Here is a 25,756-nt window from a genome sequence, read left to right on the forward strand (position 1 = left end):
TACAGCCCTATATAAATATACAGTATGTACAAATTAAAATTGTACAGTACTTAATGGCATTGAGTACTGTATTGCTTGCGCGTATAATAGTGGCAAAGAGCTTAATACATAATAATTCACAGCCCTTTTTAAATCCGCTGTTGGATGAAAGTCATCCCCTACGCCGTATCCGCCACGGAGGAGAGGTGGGGGCTATGACCATACTTCACCACGGTGGTCACAATGGGTTGGTTGGTGGAAAGGGGGGCACCAGGCCAGGTCCCATATATCATTCGCCACTGATGTTAGCCGTGGCCGGAAAACGAAGTGAGGTCGTAGGGTTAATCGTGTCGTCTGAAAACCATCGAGCCACCGCTACCTTTATTGATATTTGTATGTGTCTATTTTATTGACCCACGATATGTAAACTATGTAACAATATTACAGAAGGAGTCAATCAACGTGTCATGCGCCAGTGAACAATTAAACATTGCAATTATTTTTCACATTTGATAACGTATTTGGTACTTTAAATATTTGTATAATAGCACTGTTTGTCTTGGGATATAATCATCATCATGTTAATCAGCCATTGTTGATCAACTGCTGGATGAAGACATCACCAGGCGTCGCTATCTGTCAATCCATCTCACCCCGGCACACACGAGCTGAAATCAACGCTCCATCTTCTCAGCTGTTGTCCCCTTGAACGCGGTATCTCCCCTAGCTGTCACAGACTGGAGATTAGCACACACACGTTACACTATTACAATAAACGGCGCAGTGACAGTCTATACTATACACTGTGGAAATGTTATTGTATACGCCATCCTCAGCCAATTGTACACTATGTGCATATTTCTGTTGTGTATGATATTGCCAGTCTCTGCTATAATGTTGTTCTTGCTATTCCCCGTCTCTTTTACCCTATGTACATGTTATTTGTATATGCTTTTCCGTGCATGTAGCTATTCCCAGTGTGTGGTAGGCCTATTTGCGTGTATTTCAGCTCTTGTGTATGCTGTTATCAGCCCATGCGTATCGCGCGTTCAGTAGCGTTTCATTTCAGTTTGATCCGTCCGATGCTGAGCTCCGGAAAATCCCCTCCCCACCCACGCTGCGATTCGGGGGGAGGGGTGGTTTGGGTGGTGGGGGGGGGAAGATGGAAAACGAATTCGTGAGAAATGAATCCTTGCGTGTGTACGCATACTTTCACTTTAGAGTGTAAACGTTATTCTCAGTCCATGGCGTATATTATTCGTCTCGCGGTATAGATTATATTCAACAGTAGTATTGTACTGTTCTTTAAAAAAACACTCAGCTCATCCGTCAGTGATAAAAGTGTGGCCTTAAAAAGAAAAAAAAACGTAAAAGGCGACGTTTCGGGCAATGCCTCTTATTCACACCGCACAGAGAGGCCAGATAGGTGGAGCCACACGAGTAGTTGATTCGTCGATTGCCTACAAACGCGCTTATTTTCTTTGCTGTTTTAATTAATCTCATAAACGCACAGGATTCCGCGAAGAGCACGAGTGAGAGTGGTGAGTTTACATTGTGATCCGATCCGAGAAATCCTCACTCACTCACTGATTGTGATCCGATCCAGGAAATTATCACTCACTGATTGTGATCCGATCCAGGAAATTATCACTCACTGATTGTTATCCTATCCAGGAAATCCTTACTCCCTCACTCATTATGATCCGATCCGGGAAATCATCACTCACTCATTGATTGTGATCCGATCCAGGAAATCCTCACTTATTGCTTGTGATCCGAACCGGGAAATCATCACTCACTCACTGATTGATTGTGATCCTATCCGGAAAATTCTCACTCACTAATCGTGATCCGATCAGGGAAATCCTCACTCACTCATCGTGATCCAATCTGGAACGTTCTCACTCACTGTGATCCGATCCAGCAAATCCTCACTCACTGGCTGTGATCCGATCCGAGAAAGTCATCACTTACTGTGATGCAATCCAGTAAATCATCACTCACGCGCTGTGATCCGATAAAATCATCACTCATTCACTGTGATCCGATCCAGGAAATTCTCACTCACTCACTGTGATGCGATCCAGGAAATCATCACTCACTCACTGTTATCCAATCCTGAAAATCGACACTAACTGTGATCCGATGCGGAAAATCATCACTCATTCACTAACTGCGATCCGATCCCGAAAATCATCACTCACTCACTCACTGTGATCCGATCCAGGGGAAAATCCACCACTCACTGTGATTATATCTAGGAAGTACACACTCACTGTGATCCGATCCAGGGGAAAATCCACCACTCACTGTGATTACATCTAGGAAGTACTCACTCACTGTGATCCGATCCAGGGGAAAATCCACCACTCACTGTGATTATATCTAGGAAGTACACACTCACTGTGATCCGATCCAGGGGAAAATCCACCACTCACTGTGGTTATATCTAGGAAGTACACACTGTGATCCGATCCAGGGGAAAATCCACCACTCACTGTGATTATATCTAGGAAGTACACACTCACTGTGATCCGATCCAGGGGAAAATCCACCACTCACTGTGGTTATATCTAGGAAGTACACACTCACTGTGATCCGATCCAGGGGAAAATCCACCACTCACTATGATTATATCTAGGAAGTACACACTCACTGTGATCCGATCCAGGGGAAAATCCACCACTCACTATGATTATATCTAGGAAGTACACACTCACTGTGATCTGATCCAGGGGAAATTCCACCACTCACTGTGATTATATCTAGGAAGTACACACTCACTGTGATCCGATCCAGGGGAAATTCCACCACTCACTATGATTATATCTAGGAAGTACACACTCACTGTGATCTGATCCAGGGGAAATTCCACCACTCACTGTGATTATATCTAGGAAGTACACACTCACTGTGATCTGATCCAGGGGAAAATCCACCACTCACTGTGATTATATCTAGGAAGTACACACTCACTGTGATCCGATCCAGGGGAAATTCCACCACTCACTGTGATTATATCTAGGAAGTACACACTCACTGTGATCCGATCTAGGGGAAATTCCACCACTCACTGTGATTATATCTAGGAAGTACACACTCACTGTGATCTTATCCAGGGGAAATTCCACCACTCACTGTGATTATATCTAGGAAGTACACACTCACTGTGATCCGATCCAGGGGAAAATCCACCACTCACTGTGATTATATCTAGGAAGTACACACTCACTGTGATCTGATCCAGGGGAAATTCCACCACTCATTATGATTATATCTAGGAAGTACACACTCACTGTGATCCGATCCAGGGGAAAATCCACCACTCACTGTGATTATATCTAGGAAGTACACACTCACTGTGATCTGATCCAGGGGAAATTCCACCACTCACTGTGATTATATCTAGGAAGTACACACTCACTGTGATCTGATCCAGGGGAAATTCCACCACTCGCTCACGCACTGATTGACTCCCCCCCACCCACCCCCTGGTCTCAACCCAAGGCGGCGGCGTGCGCCGGCAGCGTCACAGCGCCGCTGACGGTGTGGTGGTGGTGGTAGTGAGGGTGGTGGTGGTGGTGGTGCTGGTGGGGGTGGTGCTGGTGGTGGTAGTGAGGGTGGTGGTGGTGGTGCTGGTGGGGGTGGTGCTGGTGGGGGTGGTGCTGGTGGGGGTGGTGCTGGTGGGGGTGGTGCTGGTAGGGGTGGTGCTGGGGGTGGTGCTGGTGGGGGTGGTGCTGGTAGGGGTGGTGCTGGTGGGGGTGGTGCTGGTGGGGGTGGTGCTGGTGGGGGTGGTGCTGGGGGTGGTGCTGGGGGTGGTGCTGGTGGTGGTGCTGGGGGTGGTGCTGGTGGTGCTGGTGGTGGTGGTGCTGGTGGGGGTGGTGCTGGTGGGGGTGGCGGGGGTGGTGCTGGTGGCGGGGGTGGTGCTGGTGGCGGGGGTGGTGCTGGTGGCGGGGGTGGGGGTGGTGCTGGTGGTGGGGGTGGTGCTGGTGGGGGTGGTGCTGGTGGTGGTGGGGGTGGTGCCCCGCAGCCAATCACGGCGCGGACAACCGCGCTCGGAGTCATCCCGCGCGAGATCCCTCGCGGGGAGTCTATGGCGAGGCCATGGATCTTCACGCGCGAGCAAATGGACTCGACCCCGTCTCGCCTCGCCGGCATTGACGCAGACCGCGAGCTCCTGTACCGACAGCAAGCCGCCACGCTCGTACAAGACATGGGGCAGCGCCTCAACGTGTATCCGATTTTTAATCGCGTTATCATCTCCTTCTTCTACATCGTCACGGGTTGCGTGCTGTGATCATCCCACGTGCTCACTCGCTCGCATCGCTCCCGTTCCTCCCACGGGGATCATCGGTTTTTGATACAGGTTCGTGTAACAGTCAAGGCTATCGTGGGGGGAAATTATGTAAGCCTCCCCGAGGACATTATTACTGTTGGGCTCGTTGTCGTGCGATTTCCACACGGGGCACTCCCAAGACAACGCATCCGCTCCAGACTCGGTTTTGTCGTCGCCTTCTCGTGCTCGGGGCTATCCTTACCGGTTGGCAACTCTCACGTGGCAAGGGATCGCCGATACAGTACGTGGCACTGTATACATTGAGAGAGAGTGGGGGGGGGTCAGTCCGCTGTATTTAAATCGGAGCCCGATCCATTTAAAGGTACCCCTCACCACTCCCCCCACCACCACCCTGCTATCACGCACACAGCGTCAACGTAAAGTGCGGTGGATTTAAAAAAAATCAAATTTCCCTCTCAAAGGCCCGGCTCGCACATCTGCTGCTGCCTCCTCCTCGCAGATGGAGAGGGTGGGGGGCAGTCGTCCCCGTGAGCCCCCCACCCCGGGACTCGGGCTGGGATTCTCGGCGACTTAGAGAAGAAAGTTACAAAGGCGGTCGGGCGGGGGGGAGGGGGCGCCGTTTGCTGTCCCTGGGCGCTGTGTATCTGTAAATGGATCGGCCCCCACCCCACCTGCATGACAAAGCAGAATATATATCGACCCGTGTGTTTTTGTTATTTTTGTGGGGGTGTAAGGGAGAAATACTGCGTTAATGAAAGTGGTGGGGGGGGGGCGTTGTGATCTTTACATTGGAGTCATCATCCAGTGCGTTATGATCTTTACATTGGAGTCATCATCCAGTGCGTTATGATCTTTACATTGGGGGCATCATCCAGTGCGTTATGATCTTTACATTGGGGCATCATCCAATGCGTTATGATCTTTACATTGGGGGCATCATCCAGTGCGTTATGATCTTTACATTGGGGGCATCATCCAGTGCGTTATGATCTTTATATTGGGGGCATCATCCAGTGCGTTATGATCTTTATATTGGGGGCATCATCCAGTGCGTTATGATCTTTACATTGGGGGCATCATCCAGTGCGTTATGATCTTTACATTGGGGGCATCATCCAGTGCGTTATGATCTTTACATTGGGGGCATCATCCAGTGCGTTATGATCTTTACATTGGGGGCATCATCCAGTGCGTTATGATCTTTACATTGGGGGCATCATCCAGTGCGTTATGATCTTTACATTGGGGGCATCATCCAGTGCGTTATGATCTTTACATTGGGGGCATCATCCAGTGCGTTATGATCTTTACATTGGAGGCATCATCCAGTGCGTTATGATCTTTACATTGAAGGCATCATCCAGTGCGTTATGATCTTTACATTGGGGGCATCATCCAGTGCGTTATGATCTTTACATTGGGGGCATCATCCAGTGCGTTATGATCTTTACATTGGGGGCATCATCCAGTGCGTTATGATCTTTACATTGGGGGCATCATCCAGTGCGTTATGATCTTTACATTGGGGGCATCATCCAGTGCGTTATGATCTTTACATTGGAGTCATCATCCAGTGCGTTATGATCTTTACATTGGGGGCATCATCCAGTGCGTTATGATCTTTACATTGGGGGCATCATCCAGTGTGTTATGATCTTTACATTGGAGTCATCATCCAGTGCGTTATGATCTTTACATTGGAGGCATCATCGAGTGCGTTATGATCTTCACATTGGGGGCATCATCCAGTGCGTTATGATCTTTACATTGGGGGCATCATCCAGTGCGTTATGATCTTTACATTGGGGGCATCATCCAGTGCGTTATGATCTTTACATTGGGGGCATCATCCAGTGCGTTATGATCTTTACATTGGGGGCATCATCCAGTGCGTTATGATCTTTACATTGGGGGCATCATCCAGTGCGTTATGATCTTTACATTGGGGGCATCATCCAGTGCGTTATGATCTTTACATTGGGGGCATCATCCAGTGCGTTATGATCTTTACATTGGGGGCATCATCCAGTGCGTTATGATCTTTACATCGGGGGCATCATCCAGTGCGTTATGATCTTTACATCGGGGGTATCATCCAGTGCGTTATGATCTTTACATTGGGGGCATCATCCAGTGCGTTATGATCTTTACATTGGAGTCATCATCCAGTGCGTTATGATCTTTACATTGGGGGCATCATCCAGTGCGTTATGATCTTTACATTGGGGGCATCATCCAGTGCGTTATGATCTTTACATTGGAGTCATCATCCAGTGCGTTATGATCTTTACATTGGAGGCATCATCGAGTGCGTTATGATCTTTACATTGGGGGCATCATCCAGTGCGTTATGATCTTTACATTGGGGGCATCATCCAGTGCGTTATGATCTTTACATTGGGGGCATCATCCAGTCTGTGGGTGGAATATCAAAGGCCCTGTCTGGGAAATGGCTCGGCATGGCTCTTGAAAATTGTTTTCGGGAGGGTTGTTCCGTTTGGGAATGCGCGTCCGATTGTGTAATGTTGAGTGTGTATTTTAATAAGAGATTGAGAAATGTTTTTAATAGTTTACAATAATGGGCTTTAATGCAATGGGAGGAGAGGTGGACAACAAAATAAACCCCCTCGGTCTCACGCCCCGATGTCAGGAGAGCATCCCCTGCAGCGACATCATGTTGGGCCAATTTGAGTCCTCGTTTTAGAGGGGGCAAGTGTGCAGCAGCCCTTGTTGGACGGGGGGAGCCCGCACCACGCAGCCTTATCCTTGGGGGTTGTTTAGCCTTACTTCACTGGTCGGTGCACCTTAAGTGAATGGTGGTGGTGGGGATGGGGTATAGAAGTACAGTACAACGGATTTAATGGCATTGCCCTCGATTCCCCATGGCATCGTTTATACCGCGTGTTTATTAATTTCAGGAACGCGTTGGTGAGCCTCAAACCTTTTTCATGAGATTTTCTGCATTGGGATGTTTGTCCAGTTGCAATAATAATGTAGTGTTATCGTACTTTATAATAACTGCACATATTCAGGAAAGCCTCACTGAGTCTCAACACTTTTTAGGCGGGTCCTGCATTAAGGCGTTTGACCAATTTAATGTTTTAAATCAAATTATCCGGCGATGCTGCTACTGCTTGTGCTATGTTGGCAGTTGTGCCCCCTATAACACTGTGCCAATAAAATAATAATGCTACGTATATAATTGGTGACGTTATTGGTGTTAAGTGCAGACTCTCCAGCCCCTTGTAAACAATAGCTCTCATTAGCAGAAACGTTACCAATTATATATATAAAAAATATTTTAAGACCACATTTTTTGTATTGACAATTTTTTTTGGTATGTTTGTGTCAATGCCATTTATGATTGTGTTTTCGTGTACATCGCACACTCGGTATTGTGCCCAGCACTCTTGGTGGTCGTGGTGTTGTTGTTCCACCCTTGACGAACTGAACAGGCCACAGCTGGTGATCAACACGGCCATTGTGTACATGCACAGATTTTTCATGTTTCATTCGTTCAAAGACGTTCACAAACACGTAAGTAAAACGTTTATGTTCATGGAGCATTTTCCACACACAAATCCGGTGAAAGAATTACATTATTAGGAGCATGTATTGCAACGTTTTAAATGAACCGTGCTCAGTCTCCGGTATTCGTTACTCCCACCTCTTCGGTGTCTTTATTATTACTATAATTAGTTTACGTCTTTTGAACTACTACTTTCAACTCGGTTGAATGGTTATTTGTTAGGCGGATAATCTCGTTTAGCCAGTTACCCGGCTAGCTTCGGTGGCAACAGCCCCGCAGCAGCCACTAGCAGCAGAGTTACAGTGGGGGGTGGTGGAGAGTAGCCCAGCCAGCAGCCAACCAGGAAACTCGAGGCATGCATAATTTTTTTATAGCAGTATGCTATAACCGTGGAAAAAAAATATGGAGAAGAGCGGATATGCAGTGGTTCATTCTCCTGCACTGTGAACCTGGCGACCTAAGCTCGATAAGCTATTTACATTCACAAGGTGTCTAAATGTGGCTATGGAACCCCTTTTGTTAGTATCAAGATACTAAATGATTAAAGAAACGGCTTTATGCATTCTGTCTAAATATGACTGCATCTCAAAGGTTTAGGAGACTGTCTTTTAGAGACACATTATACGAGAATTACATAACATAGGAGAACATTCCCTACTAACATAACTACTCTTACATCATCCACGCCTGTGGAAGCACCGATTGGTGGGGCAATGGTTTGCACATTGCATTCTGAACCTGAATTCTATTCCTGGGCACGGCTAACATCAGTTATAAAATATATATACATGTAGCTTTTTTTGTTTCAATGGGTATGAAGGTGCCGTACCCTTGCTTGCCAGGAAAGTATGCGGTACAGCAAAGTGCAGACCAATAATAATCATCTCCTCTGTGTGTGGTAGACTTTTGCCCCCTCGTATGCATGGGTATTCGCTGGGTGCTGCGATTTTCCTCCGACATCTATAAACACTCATTCATTGGCTGGGGGAAAAAAAACACCTTAATATAAAGAGGACTACAGAGCGGGGGCAATTGTTGGTAGCGCGCACCGGCTTACTGCCCGGCCGCAGCCTTCCAGATCGCCGCTTGCGACGGGCAGCTCGTGCGAACGGCGGCGACATCTATAAAGCTCAACGAAATGTTCCCCCTGCCTTCCCATTTCAGCTGCTGGCGCAGTCGGCGATCTTCCTCGCCGCCAAAGTGGAGGACCAGCCTCGAAAGTTGGAGCACGTGATCCGTGTGGCGCAGGCCTGCCTGGCTCCCCGCGAGGCTCCGCTCAACCCGAAACACTTGGTACGCCCTTCACCCCACACAGTAGCGATGGCGAGATGTTAATTACCTCGCCCCGTAATGAAGGAGGTTGTAGGTTGTATATTTGGAGTTTGCGTGTCTCTCCCTCTCTTTCCCCGTGGCCACGTGGATTTTTATCCGGGTCCTCCCGTTTTTTCCTTCCACATTTAGAAACATGCATTTGTGGGTGCCACGGTGGCGAGATGTTAACTACATCACCGGGTATACAGTAGGTTGTGGGTTTAATCCCCACCATGATGCCTGTTGTGTATTTGCAGTTTGCGTGTGGTGATGTGGCTTTTTCTCTGGGCCCCCCTGGTTTTTCCCTCCACATTTAGAATCAACGTGCATTTAGAGTATTTGGCTGCTGTAAATTTCCACGTGATAAGCCATTTCGTTGAGCTATCATTTTTGGTCAAGTCACTTCTGAAAAAGAGCTACTGTATACAGCTCAGTGGGGCCTTACCTGGTATAAAAAATAGTTCAATCCACCGCTGGATGAAGACCTCTCCAAACCGCCTCCATCTCTCAGGGTCTTTCAATGCGGCGATTAATCTAGTGTACTCACACTAGCTATTTTCATGGCTCCATCTCCGTGGTCCACGTCCTCTCAGGCGTGCTCTCTCCTTTGACTGCCACTCCATCATTGTTGTCGACCGCCGGCCATCGAACCCTTCTAAATGACGTGCCCTGGGCAAGCCCACTTTTATCAACGCTCAATACGATGTATCACCCGGCGCCTGCACACGAGCTGATTTCATTGCTCCATCACCTCCATAGATGTCTCTCCCAGATGTGTCATTCTATCCCTTGGGTCGTTGCAATGATTAAGAAATCCTTCATCATCATGGTCAGGGCTGGTCGGTGAAGACGGGTTGTATAGATGGACATGGGAGCATAGAAAGTGCAGTACAACGGCGGATTTTTCCGCACTGCCCTCTGTTGTCTTCCTTGTATACCCATTGCACCCTATGCGTGCACTGTCTAGCCCTCAACTTCCGAGGGTGATTTCATTTTCTACTTTGACCATCAAAGGCCTGTTTAAATCAAAAGGCATGCTTTGTAAAGCAGACTCATCTAATGCACTGCACTCTGCTGCCCGTAATGTAGCACAGCCCACAGCAGCCACAATATAACAAGCTGGCAATGCATGGTGGTCACCCATCTAAGTTCTAGTCAGGCCCCAGCAAGCCGGCTTGGCTTCTGAGGCCTGATGGAGATCAGGTGCATTCCGGTTTATTTGGTCACTGCATTATTTATAAACATAGCATTGATCACATGCGTTCTGCCAGATGGTCAACAAAATCGGGATACATATTTTGGCGGAGATTGCATGCAGCTGCCATTTCACTGACATACCTTTGTTTTCCGGACCTCGCTGGAGCGCAACATTGGCATAAAATATCAGTTGCGGTGTATTTTTGCACACGCGATCACGTGTGTTCCCACGGGCACGTTCTGCGTGCATAATCAGGCTCCTAGTAAAAAAATAAAAAAGCCTGCCGACGGGTGGCAGCGTCGAGCATCCCACCGGGGAGGTGCTGCCATGCTGCAGCAGACTGGCCTGGAGCCGCCTGGCACCGAGATTTGTTTTAATTAGAAATGAGGATTTGCATCTTATCGGGCGCTGCTTGTAAATGCCACGACATCTCAAAGCACCTTAGTGTCGAATCTTAATTGGCCAGCAGAATTTTTTTGTCACTTTTCAGCCTAGGAGACCCCCGCGAAGACAGCCCCGCCCCTTCGTGGCATGAGGTGACGCAGCACTGGCCTGCGAGTGAGAATTATTCTGCCAGTAGGGGGGGTGGGGGGGGGCGGCGTTGCGTAGTTTACGGTATTAATCTTGAAAATTTTACGAATTTGGAACGGTGACGCTGGCACACACACGGGCCTACTCTTTTTCAAATCAGTTCACGGGATCTTTAACGACCGCCGTGACGTCAAATGCAGGCGACACGTGTTTTGACGGTTAATGCGCGCGCAGTATTAACTGAGGCGCCCGAGGTTTGAACTGCGAACCTCTGCAAAGAGCCCCAAATTCCCTACCAGTCGGCCGAGTCACCGCGTCCATTTTTTGCAATCCGTCCCACTGGAGGCATTCGTGGGGCGGTGACACGGCCCGGTGGTAGCCGTGATTTTTGGCACGCATTGCAGGGGGTCCGTGGTGGTTCTAGCCCAGCAGCGGCTCTGTTGAATTCTACGCGCGCTCTAACCGTTACTGCCTCGGTGTGTGCACGATGCAGATCCCGTGTGGCATTCTTAGGGAAGAGAGTAGGTCACGCGTGCCCCGGCGTCACTTCCAAGAGTTTGTCATGTACGATACATTTACTAAAAAATAACTTAATTGGGAAATAATAGCCATTTAATGTAGACGAATTGCTGGTGCTGCCTACGCCTTGTGCCACAAGGGGGCAGCTGCCAGTGGGGGGTCCCCCTGGCTAGAATGCCCCAGATGAGATGGGACTTCAGGCGCTGTGCGTTTCCAAGTCATCTAAGCGCCATATAAATGCCGATCGTTATCCAACCCGTCATCGTTGTAGCTGAGGGTTGATGTCCTCCGCTGACGGACGCGTTACGTCGTTCCCGATCTTCGGCGTCTGTCACGGGAGAGTCACTTCCAACCGCTCGCGTTGTCCCACCAACGGATCCGTGTGCTTCCTCTTCCCTCGTAGCCTCTTCCATTGACCCTCTTAGTTCCCTCATCAGACATCTCACCGATGCTTTGCACGTATCCGTTCTTGCTCTTTCAATGTTGGCCGTACGAATAAACACTAGTTAACCCTTTCCCATAACCGGGACGTCCGCAAGTTTCAGGGTGGGGGTCCCCGGTTCATCGCTGAATCTCGGAATGCACTATTGGTTCAGCGTTTATTTTTTATTTATAGAGGCGTAGCGCCGCTCTTTTTAAAGGCATTGCACTCGCCGCGGAGAACCGTAGCGACACAACCACAGCCAAACTCTGCACTGCCTTGTGGGAGCCTCGGCACCAATAGAGTTACTTAATTTTTTTCTTCTGGTTTCGTTCCGATGACGGAACGGAAATGGGGAAGGGTTAATGGAGTTGGCCGAAGATATCGGTGTAGGACCGCAGAGCTTGCAAAAATGTTGTAGCCGCTTCTGGCTGCCTTCTTCCTTCCCGCTTCTCTGTGACTACCCGCGCCTTCGTGTGAAAAGTGTGCGAGTTTACAAATTCTTCCTGGAGCGATGTTTTTTTATGCAAGTTGAGTGAATGATACGCCAGATAAAAATCACATGTTAAAATAATCCTTAATAGTTTGCCCCTTGCAAACAAGTGATCTCAGCAGTTGTGTTGTCGGGCGTGGTTTATATATTTTGGCGTTGGTGTTTTTCGGCAGGTATACTTGCAGAAAGCGCAGGACCTCATAATGTTAGAGACAATGCTTCTGCAAACACTGGGTATGTATGCGTCATCAGGTACGTAGCCTACGTGAACAGGCAACAAATGTAATACATTTTATCGGACGATATTTTAAAGTATACAAGTCCAGGTGATTGAACCGGGTTCTCTGGTGTAGTGAGTCGATGGTCACCAATGACTGCATGAACAAAAAAACCCAAGCACAGCACATTTGGTTCTGCACTTAATTTGGATAAATTCTAGCTCTGAGAATAAAAAAAATATTACTTTCACTCATGTATTGAACACTATTCTCAGTGGCATGGCGTGTGAGAAAATGCTACTCCCCCCCCCCCCCTTCCCTCTCCCTCTTGTGCTGCACAGAGGTCACTTGAAGGGAACTCAGAGGTAGCTCTGTGGTATCCGCTTCCGTGGGCCGTTCCTAACAAGACGGTTGCACTTCTCCGTGAGAGATGCTTTTTGTCTCGTGACGCAATGCCGACGGCACAATTCACGATCAGTCGGGAGGAGAAAACTAAAACAAAATTATTGTAAAATAAATATTATTTTTCAACATGATTTTGGTAACTTACCGTTTAGGTCTCTGATGTGTTGGGCATGACGTCTGTTTCACTCCGTGTGCTGGGAGCGTCTTTGGACAGCGGTGCAAATAGAAAACTCATCACAGGGCCCCACCACAGCAGCACAGGCAGCGAAAACCCCACGCATGAGCTTACAGTGAGGGAAAAAAGTATTTGATCCCCTACTGATTTTGTACGTTTGCCCACTGACAAAGAAATGATCAAAACTATAATTTTAATGGTAGGTTTATTTGAACAGTGAGAGACAGAATAACAACAAAAAATCCAGAAAAACGCATGTCAAAAATGTTATAAATTGATTTGCATTTTATTGAGGGAAATAAGTATTTGACCCCTCTGCAAAACATGACTTAGTACTTGGTGGCAAAACCCTTATTGGCAATCACAGAGGTCAGACGTTTCTTGTAGTTTGCCACCAGGTTTGCACACATCTCAGGAGGGATTTTGTCCCACTCCTCTTTGCAGATCTTCTCCAAGTCATTAAGGTTTCGAGGCTGACGTTTGGCAACTCGAACCTTCAGCTCCCTCGCCAGATTTTCCATAGGATTAAGGTCTGGAGACTGGCTAGGCCACTCCAGGACCTTAATATGCTTCTTCTTGAGCCACTCCTTTGTTGCCTTGGCCGTGTGTTTTGGGTCATTGTCATGCTGGAATACCCATCCACGACCCATTTTCAATGCCCTGGCTGAGGGAAGGAGGTTCTCACCCAAGATTTGACGGTACATGGCCCCGTCCATCGTCCCTTTGATGCAGTGAAGTTGTCCTGTCCCCTTAGCAGAAAAACACCCCCAAAGCATAATGTTTCCACCTCCATGTTTGACGGTGGGGATGGTGTTGTTGGGGTCATAGGCAGCATTCCTCCTCCAAACACGGCGAGTTGCGTTGATGCCAAAGAGCTCCATTTTGGTCTCATCTGACCACAACACTTTCACCCAGTTGTCCTCTGAATCATTCAGATGTTCATTGGCAAACTTCAGACGGGCATGTATATGTGCTTTCTTGAGCAGGGGGACCTTGCGGGCGCTGCAGGATTTCAGTCCTTCACGGGGTAGTGTGTTACCAATTGTTTTCTTGGTGACTATGGTCCCAGCTGCCTTGAGATCATTGACAAGATCCTCCCGTGTAGTTCTGGGCTGATTCCTCACCGTTCTCATGATCATTGCAACTCCACGAGGTGAGATCTTGCATGGAGCCCCAGGCCGAGGGAAATTGACAGTTCTTTTGTGTTTCTTCCATTTGCAAATAATCGCACCAACTGTTGTCACCTTCTCACCAAGCTGTTTGGCAATGGTCTTGTAGCTCATTCCAGCCTTGTGTAGGTCTACTATCTTGTCCCTGACATTCTTGGAGAGCTCTTTGGTCTTGGCCATGGTGGATAGTTTGGAATCTGATTGATTGATTGCTTCTGTAGACAGGTGACTTTTATACAGGTAACAAGCTGAAATTAGGAGCACTCCCTTTAAGAGTGTGCTCCTAATCTCAGCTCATTACCTGTATAAAAGACACCTGGGAGCCAGAAATCTTTCTGATTGAGAGGAGGTGAAATACTTATTTCCCTCATTAAAATGCAAATCAATTTATAAAATTTTTGATATGCGTTTTTCTGGATTTTGTTGTTGTTATTCTGTCTCTCACTGTTCAAATAAACCTACTATTAAAATTATAGATTGATCATTTCTTTGTCAGTGGGCAAACGTACAAATTCAGCAGGGGATCAAATACTTTTTTCCCTCACTGTACAAGTTGATTATCTAAAACGATTTAAGATGTGGTTTTTTAAACTTAATTTTACACATCCACCTGATATTTCTTTAAAACTATTACTGGGTGTTTAAAATTCATTTCTGATCTTTTATTATATTTTCATTTTAATATTCCCCCCCCACTCTCTCCCCCCTTCTAGGATTCGATGTAACCGTGGTTCACCCACACACTCACGTTGTGAAGTGCAGCCAGCTGGTTCGAGGTGAGCATTCCATCCTCGTGCCAGATAATTATTGTGCCATGAAGAAGGGGCCGTCGCCTGAAACGTTGGCCGTGATATATTCTTGTACTTTTAAGAGCACGTAACAGTGTTATTGACGAGTGTGTTGAGTTTTATTTTTTTTGTTAACTGTGATTCTGCACCACTGCCATCGCAGCAGCAGCAGCAGCATCACCAGATAATGAGTAGCGCACATTGCACAGTGAAGATTCAGGGACGTACTCCAGAACCGACATAACTACGATCCTTGTTATTTTTGTAGGCACGGAAATAATAAGGGGCGCATTGGTGGTGAGATGTTAACTCCCTCGCCTGGTATGCAGGAAGTTGTGGGTTCGATCCGGACTCTGACGCCTGCTGTATATTTGGTGTTTGCATGTGTCTCTCCCCGTGGTCGCGTACATTTTTCTCCGCCTTTTCCCTCCACAATGAGAATCAACATGCGTTTAGAGTATTTGGCTGCTATAAATTTCCACGTGATAAGCCACTTTTTGAGCTATCATTTGTGGCCAGGTCGCTTCAGAAAAAAAAAAGCTATATCGCTCAGTGGGCCTTGCCTTGTAAAATAAAAAATAGTCTAGTAAATATTTTTAGGCACGGAATTAGTCACCTCCCTCCCGTGACCCCCACAAATCGATGAATCCGTCACAATTCATCGTCACAGTTCGATGCAATTGTTTCTGTCTCGTTCGTTTTGTATCGTTCAATCCGTGCCATCTCATTCGTTCCGACTTCCTTCAGGTAGCGTTTACTTATACAGCGGAACCTGTATATAAGCACACCGAATATTAAAGCACGTTTCTAATATAAGCAACCCTAGTGGGGAGAAGAAGGTAAAGCCCAACTCCTGATACAAGCACAGAACTTCTGATATAAGCCGCACAGCTGGCCCTCCAGCCCCTGTATTGTGTAGACAGTTTTCAAAAACCATAAATACCGTCATTGAATCTTACTAACACACACACACTATTCAATGGCGTGTTATCCTGTTTTAATTTGTAAAAAAAAAAATTGCGCCGCTAGTTATCCCAGCGTTTTTTTAAAGCTATAAAAATCAGATGTTCCATATAATAATGCCGGCCACGGCAGGTGCCTTGCTTGAGATGACAGGAGGCGTGTGACAGCGGTGGGAAAAGTGTGTCCCCCACATCAACTGGGGGTGGGGGCGGTGTCCCAGTTAATGATAGGTTTCCGCGAGTGATTATGGGACTGAAGGCCTAGCCTGTAATTTGCCACCGTGTCATTTGTAAACAATCCCAATGAAGTGGCTGCGCAAGGCAAGTGACACACTCAAATGTGTAACGAGCCTAGTGTTGTATTGCTTTGCAGGGATCGCGCACGTCATAACAATTACCCAATAAAAAAACATATCAAATACTTTCCGTTTGGGTGGAGTGGGTGGCGTGCCGTGGTTAGCTCAACGCGCTATCAAACCGGCGAAGCGAATCTTAATTCCCAGGCACGGCTCACATCAGTGGCTAGCGACGTCCAAACCGGACCCCTAAACCAGTCTTCATTGCCAAATTGCACTACCCAGCGTGGTCAAGTATGGTCCAAGGAGCCCGCCGTGAGCAACGTGGGGCACGGAGGCCTTTATCAAGCAGTGGTTTGGCGTTGCCGGATGGAAGGAAGCGGCAGGCTTTCGGCAGGGCAACATCGCTAGATGGCCGATGTGCGGCAGACCGCCGATGGCATCGCAGCCGAGACGGGCAACCCACCGGAGAGGATGGAGGGATTGATTCGGCACATGGCGCAGGAGTGAGATGCATCTCAGGACCGTGAGGGAGCGGTTGATGCCATTGTGCACCAAACAATGCAAACAATACGAGGCAAAGAAACTCCATTTATTTTGCATCAAATCGCGTTGCAGAACTGTGACGGTTCATCGAATCTCTGGGGGAAAGGGGTGAGATGGTGAATCCATTACATGCCGAGCAGAAAGCCTGTTGGCAAGAAGAAGAAGAAACGTAGCTGTATGGTTTACAGATGAAGGCTGCTGCTGCTGCGTTTTTGGCCGACAGAGCGCAGAAATCTTTTGGTTCCTTTGGCGAGGGCACAAGTCCCCATACTTGTGTTTCCTCACGTGCGTCCCACTGTTTCGAGCTCGCGAATACTTCATTCCTGTTTTGTTTGACTTTCTTGCCTTGCAGCGAGCAAGGATTTGGCGCACACTTCCTATTTCATGGCTACCAACAGGTGGTTAAAAAAGCAGCGAGAGTCTCTCCGGGTCGCAGGGTTCCCGCGATGTAACCGTGCACGAAACGACCCAATTTTTAATTCTTCGCGATGTGTGACGACGGTCGTGACGGCACTTTCTCATCGCTTTGTAAAATTGCGTTTCGCAGTTTTACCCGAATGGGGTTTTTGTTCTTTTTCTGTACTTCCCGGTACAAGTCAAGGTGATTAAAAACCTCTTTAACTGCAGTTCACGCAGCATAAATCCATCGTAAACCTTCCAATCATTCCAACTTTTATAAACTGTAATGCTGCGAACGCATGCTGTCCGCTCCACCGACTACAAGACTTACGTTGTCGTATAACCACGACGCCGTCAGTTACTAAAACAAAACAATTGCAAAGCATTTAATTGGTAATAGCTGCAGTATTTATTTAAACCCCACGTTAATTGTTGCGTTATCCCATCAACATACCGAAAGACCCCAGAATATATATTTTGTCAGGAAATAAAAAAAATTTTGGAAACTTAAATGACCAACAGTAATCACGTAACGACATTTGACTAAATTGATGATACGGATTGCGGGGTGGGTCTCGCACATCGTACAATACATCGGGAGTGTCGGCAAACATCGCGGCAAACCTACCGTGTTGGCACGCTGAGTTTCGGCTCTACCTCTGGCTGGCCGGGTTCCATCTGAAATCTGTGAACCTTCGCTGACATCACTGCTGCTTGCCTCTGAGCTCACGAGATTTTTGTTCAGCAATCTGTGCAAAGCGTCTGCAGTAGAAACAGTGTTGCAATCTAATTCATTCAGATCAACGTAAAGAAAGTGTTTAAATACATTTTTTCGTCCCCCTTGGAGGCGCTTCTCAACGGGTGCCATGGTGGCAAGATGTTAACTACCTCCCCTGGTATACGGGAGGTCGTGGATTCGATCCTGAGCCTACCCGCCTGTACATTTGAAGTTTGCATGTTCTCTCCGTTGGTCGTGTGGATTTTTCTCCGGGTCCTCCGGTTGTTCCCTCCGCATTTATCATCAAAATCACATGATGAGAGTATTTGGCTGCATACATTTCCACACGATTGGCCACTTCGTTGAGCTATCATTTGTGGCCAGGTCGCTTCTGTAAAAAGAGCTATATAGCTCAGTGGGCCTTACCTGGTAAATAAATAAATTTACTCTGCACATTGCTCCACTACGGGCTTGGGCTCTTTGTGTCCGATGCCTCTTTTCCACTGCAGAAGCTGAGCCGTTCCGCCGACATCGCGCACAACGAACAAATCGTGTGTAGACGGTGACGTCGCTGCGACGTCGCTGCGACGTCGCCGTGACGTCACCGTGATGTTGCAGCGACGTCGCTGTGACGTCACCGTGATGTCGCAGTGACGTCGCTGTGACGTCACCGTGACGTCGCTGTGACGCCGCTGCGACGCAGCGTATTCGCAGTGCCCTCGCAGCGCCCTCGCAGCGTCCTCACAGCGCACCGACTTGACGTCGCACGTAGTAAAAGCTTCATTATCCCCGCCCCTGGCACCTGCTTGGCCACCCCCCGAGCCAGATTAACATTTCGCGCGAGGTCACGGCGTCTCAACGGTTTGTTAAACAGCTGGGATGTGCCGGTGGAAAAGGGGTAAACGATTAAGCATTTTGTCGTGGTACAAATGCACACTTTTGCTCCTCATGAGGTTGTAATGAACACCCCGGGGAGTTGTGCGGGGAAGGCACATGCACGAATTATTTGTGGGGCTCATTGTGGTCAATGTAACGGTGTGTGAACCTGCTCTCATCCACGGTGCGCTGTATATCCACAATATCAATGTCGACGCATTTATTGACGTATAATAGGTATGCATTTCCTGACACTTCTGGGTAATTCCTCTTCGATGAGCAGGGGGATCAGATAATATTAGGAGTGCATGCATTCCTCCTGGAGAAACAAAATAATAATGAAAGCAGTGGCAACCTAGGAGTGGAACGCAGCATCCGAGAAGATGCCCAGCGAGGAGACGGAACGATGAAATCTACTCGCGTGCCGGTTGCCAGGTGGTGGAATACTACATCGCAGGGTTGCAGGAAATGGTGGCGGCTATGGAAAGGCCTTCATCTAGCATTGGATTGGCCATTGCCAATGAATGGTGACTTTTGGGCGACTCTTATCCACACATCTGTATGGGCAGTTGGTTGAATTTGCCCCCACATCTGGGATTACTTATCCGTGGAAAAATAGAGATGTAAGTTAGAATCCAATCCAGGGAGATGGAAACAACTCGTTTCGATAAACGCACATACATGGTCCTTTAATTGCAAGGGTGACCTGCGGATAATAGGATTTTCCACAAATTGATTGGGGGGGGGGGAGGGGGGGTCCGATTATGAGAATTGGAGATGAGGCCTTGAATAAAAGGGCTGTGTGCATGCAATTAAAAAATGTGGAGGCAGCGAAAAAATGTTTCCTCCCGTTAAATGATCACCAGACGGTGGTGACTATGCACGGCCTGTGATTCAGCTCTGTGGAGACGAGGGTTGGTGGATCGCACAAAGATCCTCTGAAAAACCCCCTTAGCGTGGGCGGCGAGGTGCCGTACTCTGGCTCACGAGGAGACGAGGAAATGGCAAATGTGGACTCCCGTTGGTTCCATTTTGTGCAGGATAGAGCGTTGCCCCCTCGCACGCATGGGTTTTTCTCCGGGTACCCCGGTTTCCTCCCACGTGTAAATGCTCACGAATTAACCGATATTACCGCCATATCGGAATGCGAATATTTATTTATACCGGAGGAATCGCATAAGCTTCAGAGCTCTTTTTACGCAGATGTCCACGTATAGAGGACTGCAGAACTCGGGCAATTGTTGGTGCCGGTTCACCGTGGTGGCTGCTGCCTCTCCCGCCCATCTGTGGTTCCTCCCCACGCCCCTTGAGTCGTCTTCCCCTCCCTCGAGAGTGAGGAGCGACTGCTGTGCGCCGGTGGTGGTGGTGGCAGGCGCCGCGTTGCGACGTAAAAACTCTGCGTTGTTCATTTTGCAACGTGACATTTTGGAGGAGGGGTAAGTTGTTTTAAGCGGCTGACACAACAATTCGACTTGTGGCTTAGACGAAGGACGGAACCTATTTCGTGTTGATGAGGAGAAAACAAAATCTCAAAAACGGTATGTGAAATATTACAATGAAATCTTTTTTGTGAGAGGCGGGGAAGGAGTGCTCCATTTTACCCGTCCCCCTCCTTCCCCCTCTTTCCCCCCAGGGTGCACCTCTGTGCCCATGTATATATGCACGTGGAAATATATTTTTTTAATGCTTCTGGTTTGTTTTGTTAAAATATAAACATGTATCTTTAGTTCACATGAAAAATTCTTTGAGACTCAAGGGTTTCCAGGGATTGGTCGATTGACACGTACGCACAAACAACACAACGCAGACATCCGAGAGGGAAACAGGGGTCACGGTCATGTCGCAGTCTGGAGCAGGACGCGCCCTCGAATAGCGGACCGACTTGAAGCACTTGGGTTCACTGTCCTACCACCGTAGGGGTAATGGTCAGGGGCAGCATATTTGCAGGGTAGGGCACAATAAAAGTGAAGAAGGGGGGGAGAGCGGTGGCGGTGGGGTTACATTTTGAAATCTCATAACGTTTCCACTTTTCCTCCGTTCTCTTCCCGCCGCTGTGAATCCGCGCGCAAACTGGGGCGGCGGGAAACAAAGCCTGCACCTGACGACGCTGTGCCTGCGGTACCCCCCGTCAGTGGTGGCGTGCGTCTGCATCCACCTGGCCTGCAAGTGGTCCAGCTGGGAGATCCCCATGTCGAGCGACGGGCAGCCCTGGTGGGCCTACGTGGACACCTCCGTCACGCTGCAGCTGCTGGACGGTGAGCGCCGATCAAACGTTGGTAAAACCCGCCAAGGGGTTTTAATAATTTGAACGCCTATCCAAATCGCGTTTCGAGCCGACGTCTCGTCTCCCTGCCTGCGGTCTAGCCAACTGGCAGCTGCCCCCCCCCCCCCCCCCCCCCTTACGTGGTGGGGCAAGGTGTGCGTAGCACTGGGACCTGCATGTGGATATCGTTTGCGGGTTATTTTTGTTCAAGAAAATCTAGACGGTCGGTTCATTTGGGATGCCCCCCCCCCATTCTCCCCCCGCTGGTGTTGGCCGTGGCTGGGATTCGAACTCAGGTGGCTAGTTTCATAGCGCGGTGGCATCAACCCACCACACCACCACTGTACGCACAGCAGAAAAGTATGAATAATAGTTGTTTGCAACGCTTATCAATTCACTGCCGAATGACAGACTCCCCACGGTACATTATTACCATTATTAGATGCTTAGAACTTCTAGATTTAAGCCAAAAACAATCTTTTAGACTTTTTTAGTCAAGGAACAATTCGATGTCACAAGTAGAGTTGTGTCTCCCGCCTACAGAGCTTACTCAACAATTCCTAGACATCATGGAGAAATCGCCAAACAGGATGAAGCGTATTCGCAACTGGAAGGTAAGCCGACAATACGACCCTTTTTATTCCTTCCATCGCTTGCCTCGCACCATCTGGAACGCTCTTCCTTCCGATCTTAACAAAGCCAATAGAGCTATGCAATTTTAAGTCCATATTGAAAACTCCATTCTTCAGAACTGCTTTTTGTGTTTAGTTTGTTGTCCTTCCCCCCCGCATCGCCGATTAGCACGGTTGCCTACGTACAGTGCACAAGAAGTTCTACATACATACATGCATGTGCTGGTATGTGCCGGTAAAAATTATTCTCATAACACCAAACTCGTCTTGTCCGGCACATTCCACGATGATTCCAATTTTTATTCCGCGACATTCCATGGAGGGGAAACGTCCATAAGCATAGGCTATTGCAGGGTTTTATTGCCGGTAACGCTACATTTACCTTTTGACCACTGGCTAAATATACATACAATGCAAACAAAGACTAAACATCCACCGTATAGTGCTGTGAAAGATCACCGAGGAAGGCCGGTACAGTGCACGTGGGGGTGGGTGGCCAGTACCACGCACAGTTTTTATTTGAGTCGACGAAAGGGGAGACCCAGGACCCAGTCACTGGTGGTGTTATGAAATGTGAACGGGAATCGAACGCGGGTCGCCGGGTTCGTAGCGCAGCGCGCCAACCACTGCGCACTCGTAAATGTAAGCAACAGCAAGGAATTTGATGGCTACGATTAAGCTTCGCTATCTCCCCAAACAACGTCGCGTTACTCACGCTGGGCCGACGACCTTCTCGCAGATCCCCCAGAATCAAGTCAAGAAGTGCGGCGACACGCCGAGCAAATCTCCCTCGGGCTGCGACAACCACCCGGCCGCTTCGTGCTCGAAGCAGCAGCCCTGCGGCGCCGGCACCGCGGCCTCTTCGGCGATCGGTACCACCGCCGAAGGCTGCCATCAGACCCAGCGGGCGCTGCTTTGCGTCCACGGGGGCCAGGACTCGAAGACCCGCGACGTCTTCGTCATCGACGACGCCGCCGCCGCCGCCGCCGCTTCCCGTGCGACGCCGCTGTCGACGCAACCGGCGTCTTACTTCCCGACGGCCGGCGGCCAGGGCGGTGCGAGCTTTTTCACGAGCGGCGGGGGCCTCGTAAATCTCGTTGGTGTGAGCGAGTCCGGGGTGCCGCCGGCGTTCGCGCTCGCCCGTTACGTAGCGCCGCGGCTGGGCGTCGTGCCGAACGTGACCCTCGGTCAGCAACCGTTGCCCTCGAGCTGCACCCTCGTCCTTGACCCGCCCACTCCGAACGCCCCCACCGACAATTATCCGGTTTCGTTCCGCGGATCCCACCCCGAGCCGAATCGGGCCTTTGTTCGCAACGTGCCGAACCCCGACGTCAATCTTCACCCCGGCGCGCTTGCGCCTTCCTTCGTCTCCACCTCGGTGCATACGCAAGACGCTAACCCCAACTATGCCCATCACACCAGCATTGTGGCGGCGTGCGACCTCGGCGGACCCGTGTCAACTCAATACACGGCTGATCCCGGCGCGGGTCCTTTGTTTCTCGCCGCGAGGGGCACCCGCGATTTTGCCGACGCGTCCTCTCTGCCGGCCCCCGACTTGCGTCCGTGTTCCTTCGGAACCCTGAAACCGTATCACACGGTCCAGTCGATGATGCACAACGCGACGCGGTGCGGGCCGTCCCGTGATCAGTCGAGAGCGGAGGCGTGCTCGCTGCCAAACGCGACGAGCGACACGACGGCTCCCAGCCACCGCACGGCGCCTCCGATGGTTCGCGACGAACGGCGGGGCGGCCGCGGAGCGCAGAGCGGCGTGGCCGACGCGGCGGACGTCGCGACGCGCTCGGGCAAGAGCAGAAGAAACGGAGAAGTGAGGGAAGTTCGAGACGAGACGCGATCGGAGAGAGGCGTTGAAATGCAACGCCGTCACCTCGCCAGGAGTGGCGCCGGCGATGGTGGTGGTGATGGTGAAAACGAAGTCATTAGTTGGGCCACGGAAGCGCCAAACAATAGCCAGGCTTCCTTTAGCTGCCTTCAGATGCTGCCCGCACCATACGTGGCAAGTGACCAGATGCATCAACAGTGCCCACCGCATTATCGTCTTCACCGAGACCCAAAGACGCAGTTCACAAAGACCCAAAACATCCGTGGGGTTCAAGCGGCGGCCGGTGGCGGACCTTACAATGCTCCTCAGCAGCACCACTCGCTCGCGCAGATTTCTACCTCCACGCCTTCGGCGAGGCCAGGCATGGCATCACAAGTCCACCCAGCTCAAGTTGGCACCGCGTCATCTGCCAACAAAAAGAAGGCACCGAAAAGAAAGTTGACTTGGTGCGCCACGCAAGAGAGCAACGGCCGCGGTCCTCTCGCGAAACCGGAAGTCGAGCCCTCCAAGAGGATCCTGCCGTCGTCGGAAGCTGTCCCGCATTTGAAGCCGCCTCTCAACGTCCGAGCCGGGGGCCTCTCGCCCGACGGCCCTTCCAGGGCTGACGACGACGACGCCGCGGGCTCGGGATCGAGCGAGCGAGTTCTGCTACGCGACGCGCGGCCAGGCGGTGCCGAGGTGGAAGAGTTGGTCGAGCGGAACGAGAAGGGTGGCTCGGCTGGAGACGACGCGGCGTCCGCACCGAGACATTCCGTGCAATAGAAGTCGTGCCTTCAATAAAACCTCTGTGCATCACCCAGGGATGTCTTTGCCCCCTCACAAATCCCCCCACCCCCACCCACCACCACCGCCCACCGCATTGAAAGTGACATTTGCCAAAAGTTGCCAAAATGCCAAAAATCTAACTGCTGTAACGTGCGTTTAGTTCCTTTGTTGTTGTTTTTTTTATTTAAAGCGGGGGGTGGGGAAGGTTTTTCCCTTACCGAGGGCCTGGATAGGACTTTCAAATTACCTTTGGTGGTCCGATACGTTGACACAACCAACCAATAGAAGCAATGTGATTGGGCAAAAAAATAAAAAAACGTGTCGACCAAAGATAAAGAGAAGCCCTTTGCGGTGGGAGAATTGGACCGAGCGCGCTAAAATTATGAACTGCATTGCCTTCTCGAAAGTATCCTACCCTGGCCCCTCCAGGACCCGATTAGTGCGGCTAATAACGCCCGCGGTGACAGGTGAATGTCATTTGCAGGCCGTTTCGGAAGTGTAGTGGATCTCGTGAGATGAAGATCATTAGGTTTCCCCCAGTTCAGATTTAGAGGCTTAAACACGCACGTACGCGCGGGCACGCGCAGGAACAACACATTTCTGGGGCCCGATTTGCTTGCATGCAAATGTGCACCTGTGTGTGTGCGCGCGCTGGCCAATCGCAAGTAGCTGTTATTATTTGGGTTTAGCGGGTTTATGTAATGCCGCAGCAATAATGCCTCTCTATCTTCAGCCATTCCTCCCTACCTGGGCGTCGGGAGTTGCATTCTAACGCTCATGAAAACTTGAATAAAAATATTTAAAATACATTATTTAAGAGAAAATTGCCGTGCACTCAGCTCTGTTTTGAGGTCTTTAATTGCCGTCCTTGTACATGGATGGGTGTGGAAGAACGTGGAAGTTCCAATTTTGTTTAAATTGTTAATTCTTAGACTACTTGAATGTTTTAACCCATATGTTATTATCAGTTTACAGGGCTCATGGGTCGCACTCGCCACACGCCACCAAGAGCTCGGCACAAATGAACCACTGGCCATGCTGATCTCGTCAAGAAGCATAACGCGGACTCCGGGCATCCTCGCAGCAGCGGGTTTTGGATAGCCATCGAGCAAGGATGCGCTTCTGTGGCCATCTGGAACGCTCTTCCTTCCGATATTAGAAAGCCAATGGAACTATGCACTTTTAAATCATCCAGATTGAAAACTCATTTCTTTAGAACTGCTTTTTGTTGGCTAAGTACGGTGGTGCGAAAGAAATTCAACATACACACTGCCCATAGACTAACAACTACCCCATAGACTCAACACTGCACCTCCGATTAGCAGGGTTGGCTACGTACGGTGCGAAATAAGTTCAACATACATACTACCCATAGACTAACACTGCCCATAGACTAACAACTACCCATAGACTCAACACTGCACCT

The 25,756-nt window shown here is 49.4% G+C and overlaps 1 protein-coding gene across 1 annotated transcript; it reads left to right on the forward strand.

Annotated features, from left to right (window-relative positions):
- Window positions 1–3,947: 3,947 nt before the first annotated feature.
- LOC116948649 (uncharacterized) lies at window positions 3,948–25,142 on the forward strand. The gene is made up of 9 exons (XM_076071682.1): window positions 3,948–4,212; window positions 7,732–7,813; window positions 8,970–9,098; window positions 12,452–12,512; window positions 14,959–15,021; window positions 17,190–17,235; window positions 20,922–21,085; window positions 21,637–21,707; window positions 22,465–25,142. The coding sequence occupies exons 1-9, from the start codon at window positions 4,073–4,075 to the stop codon at window positions 24,325–24,327; spliced, it is 2,619 nt and encodes an 872-aa protein (XP_075927797.1). The 5' UTR covers window positions 3,948–4,072; the 3' UTR covers window positions 24,328–25,142.
- Window positions 25,143–25,756: the final 614 nt, after the last annotated feature.

This window comes from Petromyzon marinus, chromosome 34 (genome assembly GCF_048934315.1).
Source record: "Petromyzon marinus isolate PM22_M1 ecotype Great Lakes invasive population chromosome 34, UKy_Petmar_22M1.pri1.0, whole genome shotgun sequence".
Classification (NCBI taxonomy): Eukaryota; Metazoa; Chordata; class Hyperoartia; order Petromyzontiformes; family Petromyzontidae; genus Petromyzon; species Petromyzon marinus.

Excerpts from the sequence above, each read along its gene's own strand:
- LOC116948649 (XM_076071682.1), top strand. The coding sequence starts at position 4,073 with ATGGCGAGGCCATGGATCTTCACGCGCGAGCAAATGGACTCGACCCCG. Across the intron at positions 4,213-7,731 it reads ATGGGGCAGCGCCTCAACGT|GCCACAGCTGGTGATCAACA; the intron begins GTATCCGATTTT and ends CGAACTGAACAG. Across the intron at positions 17,236-20,921 it reads TATTTCATGGCTACCAACAG|CCTGCACCTGACGACGCTGT; the intron begins GTGGTTAAAAAA and ends CGGGAAACAAAG.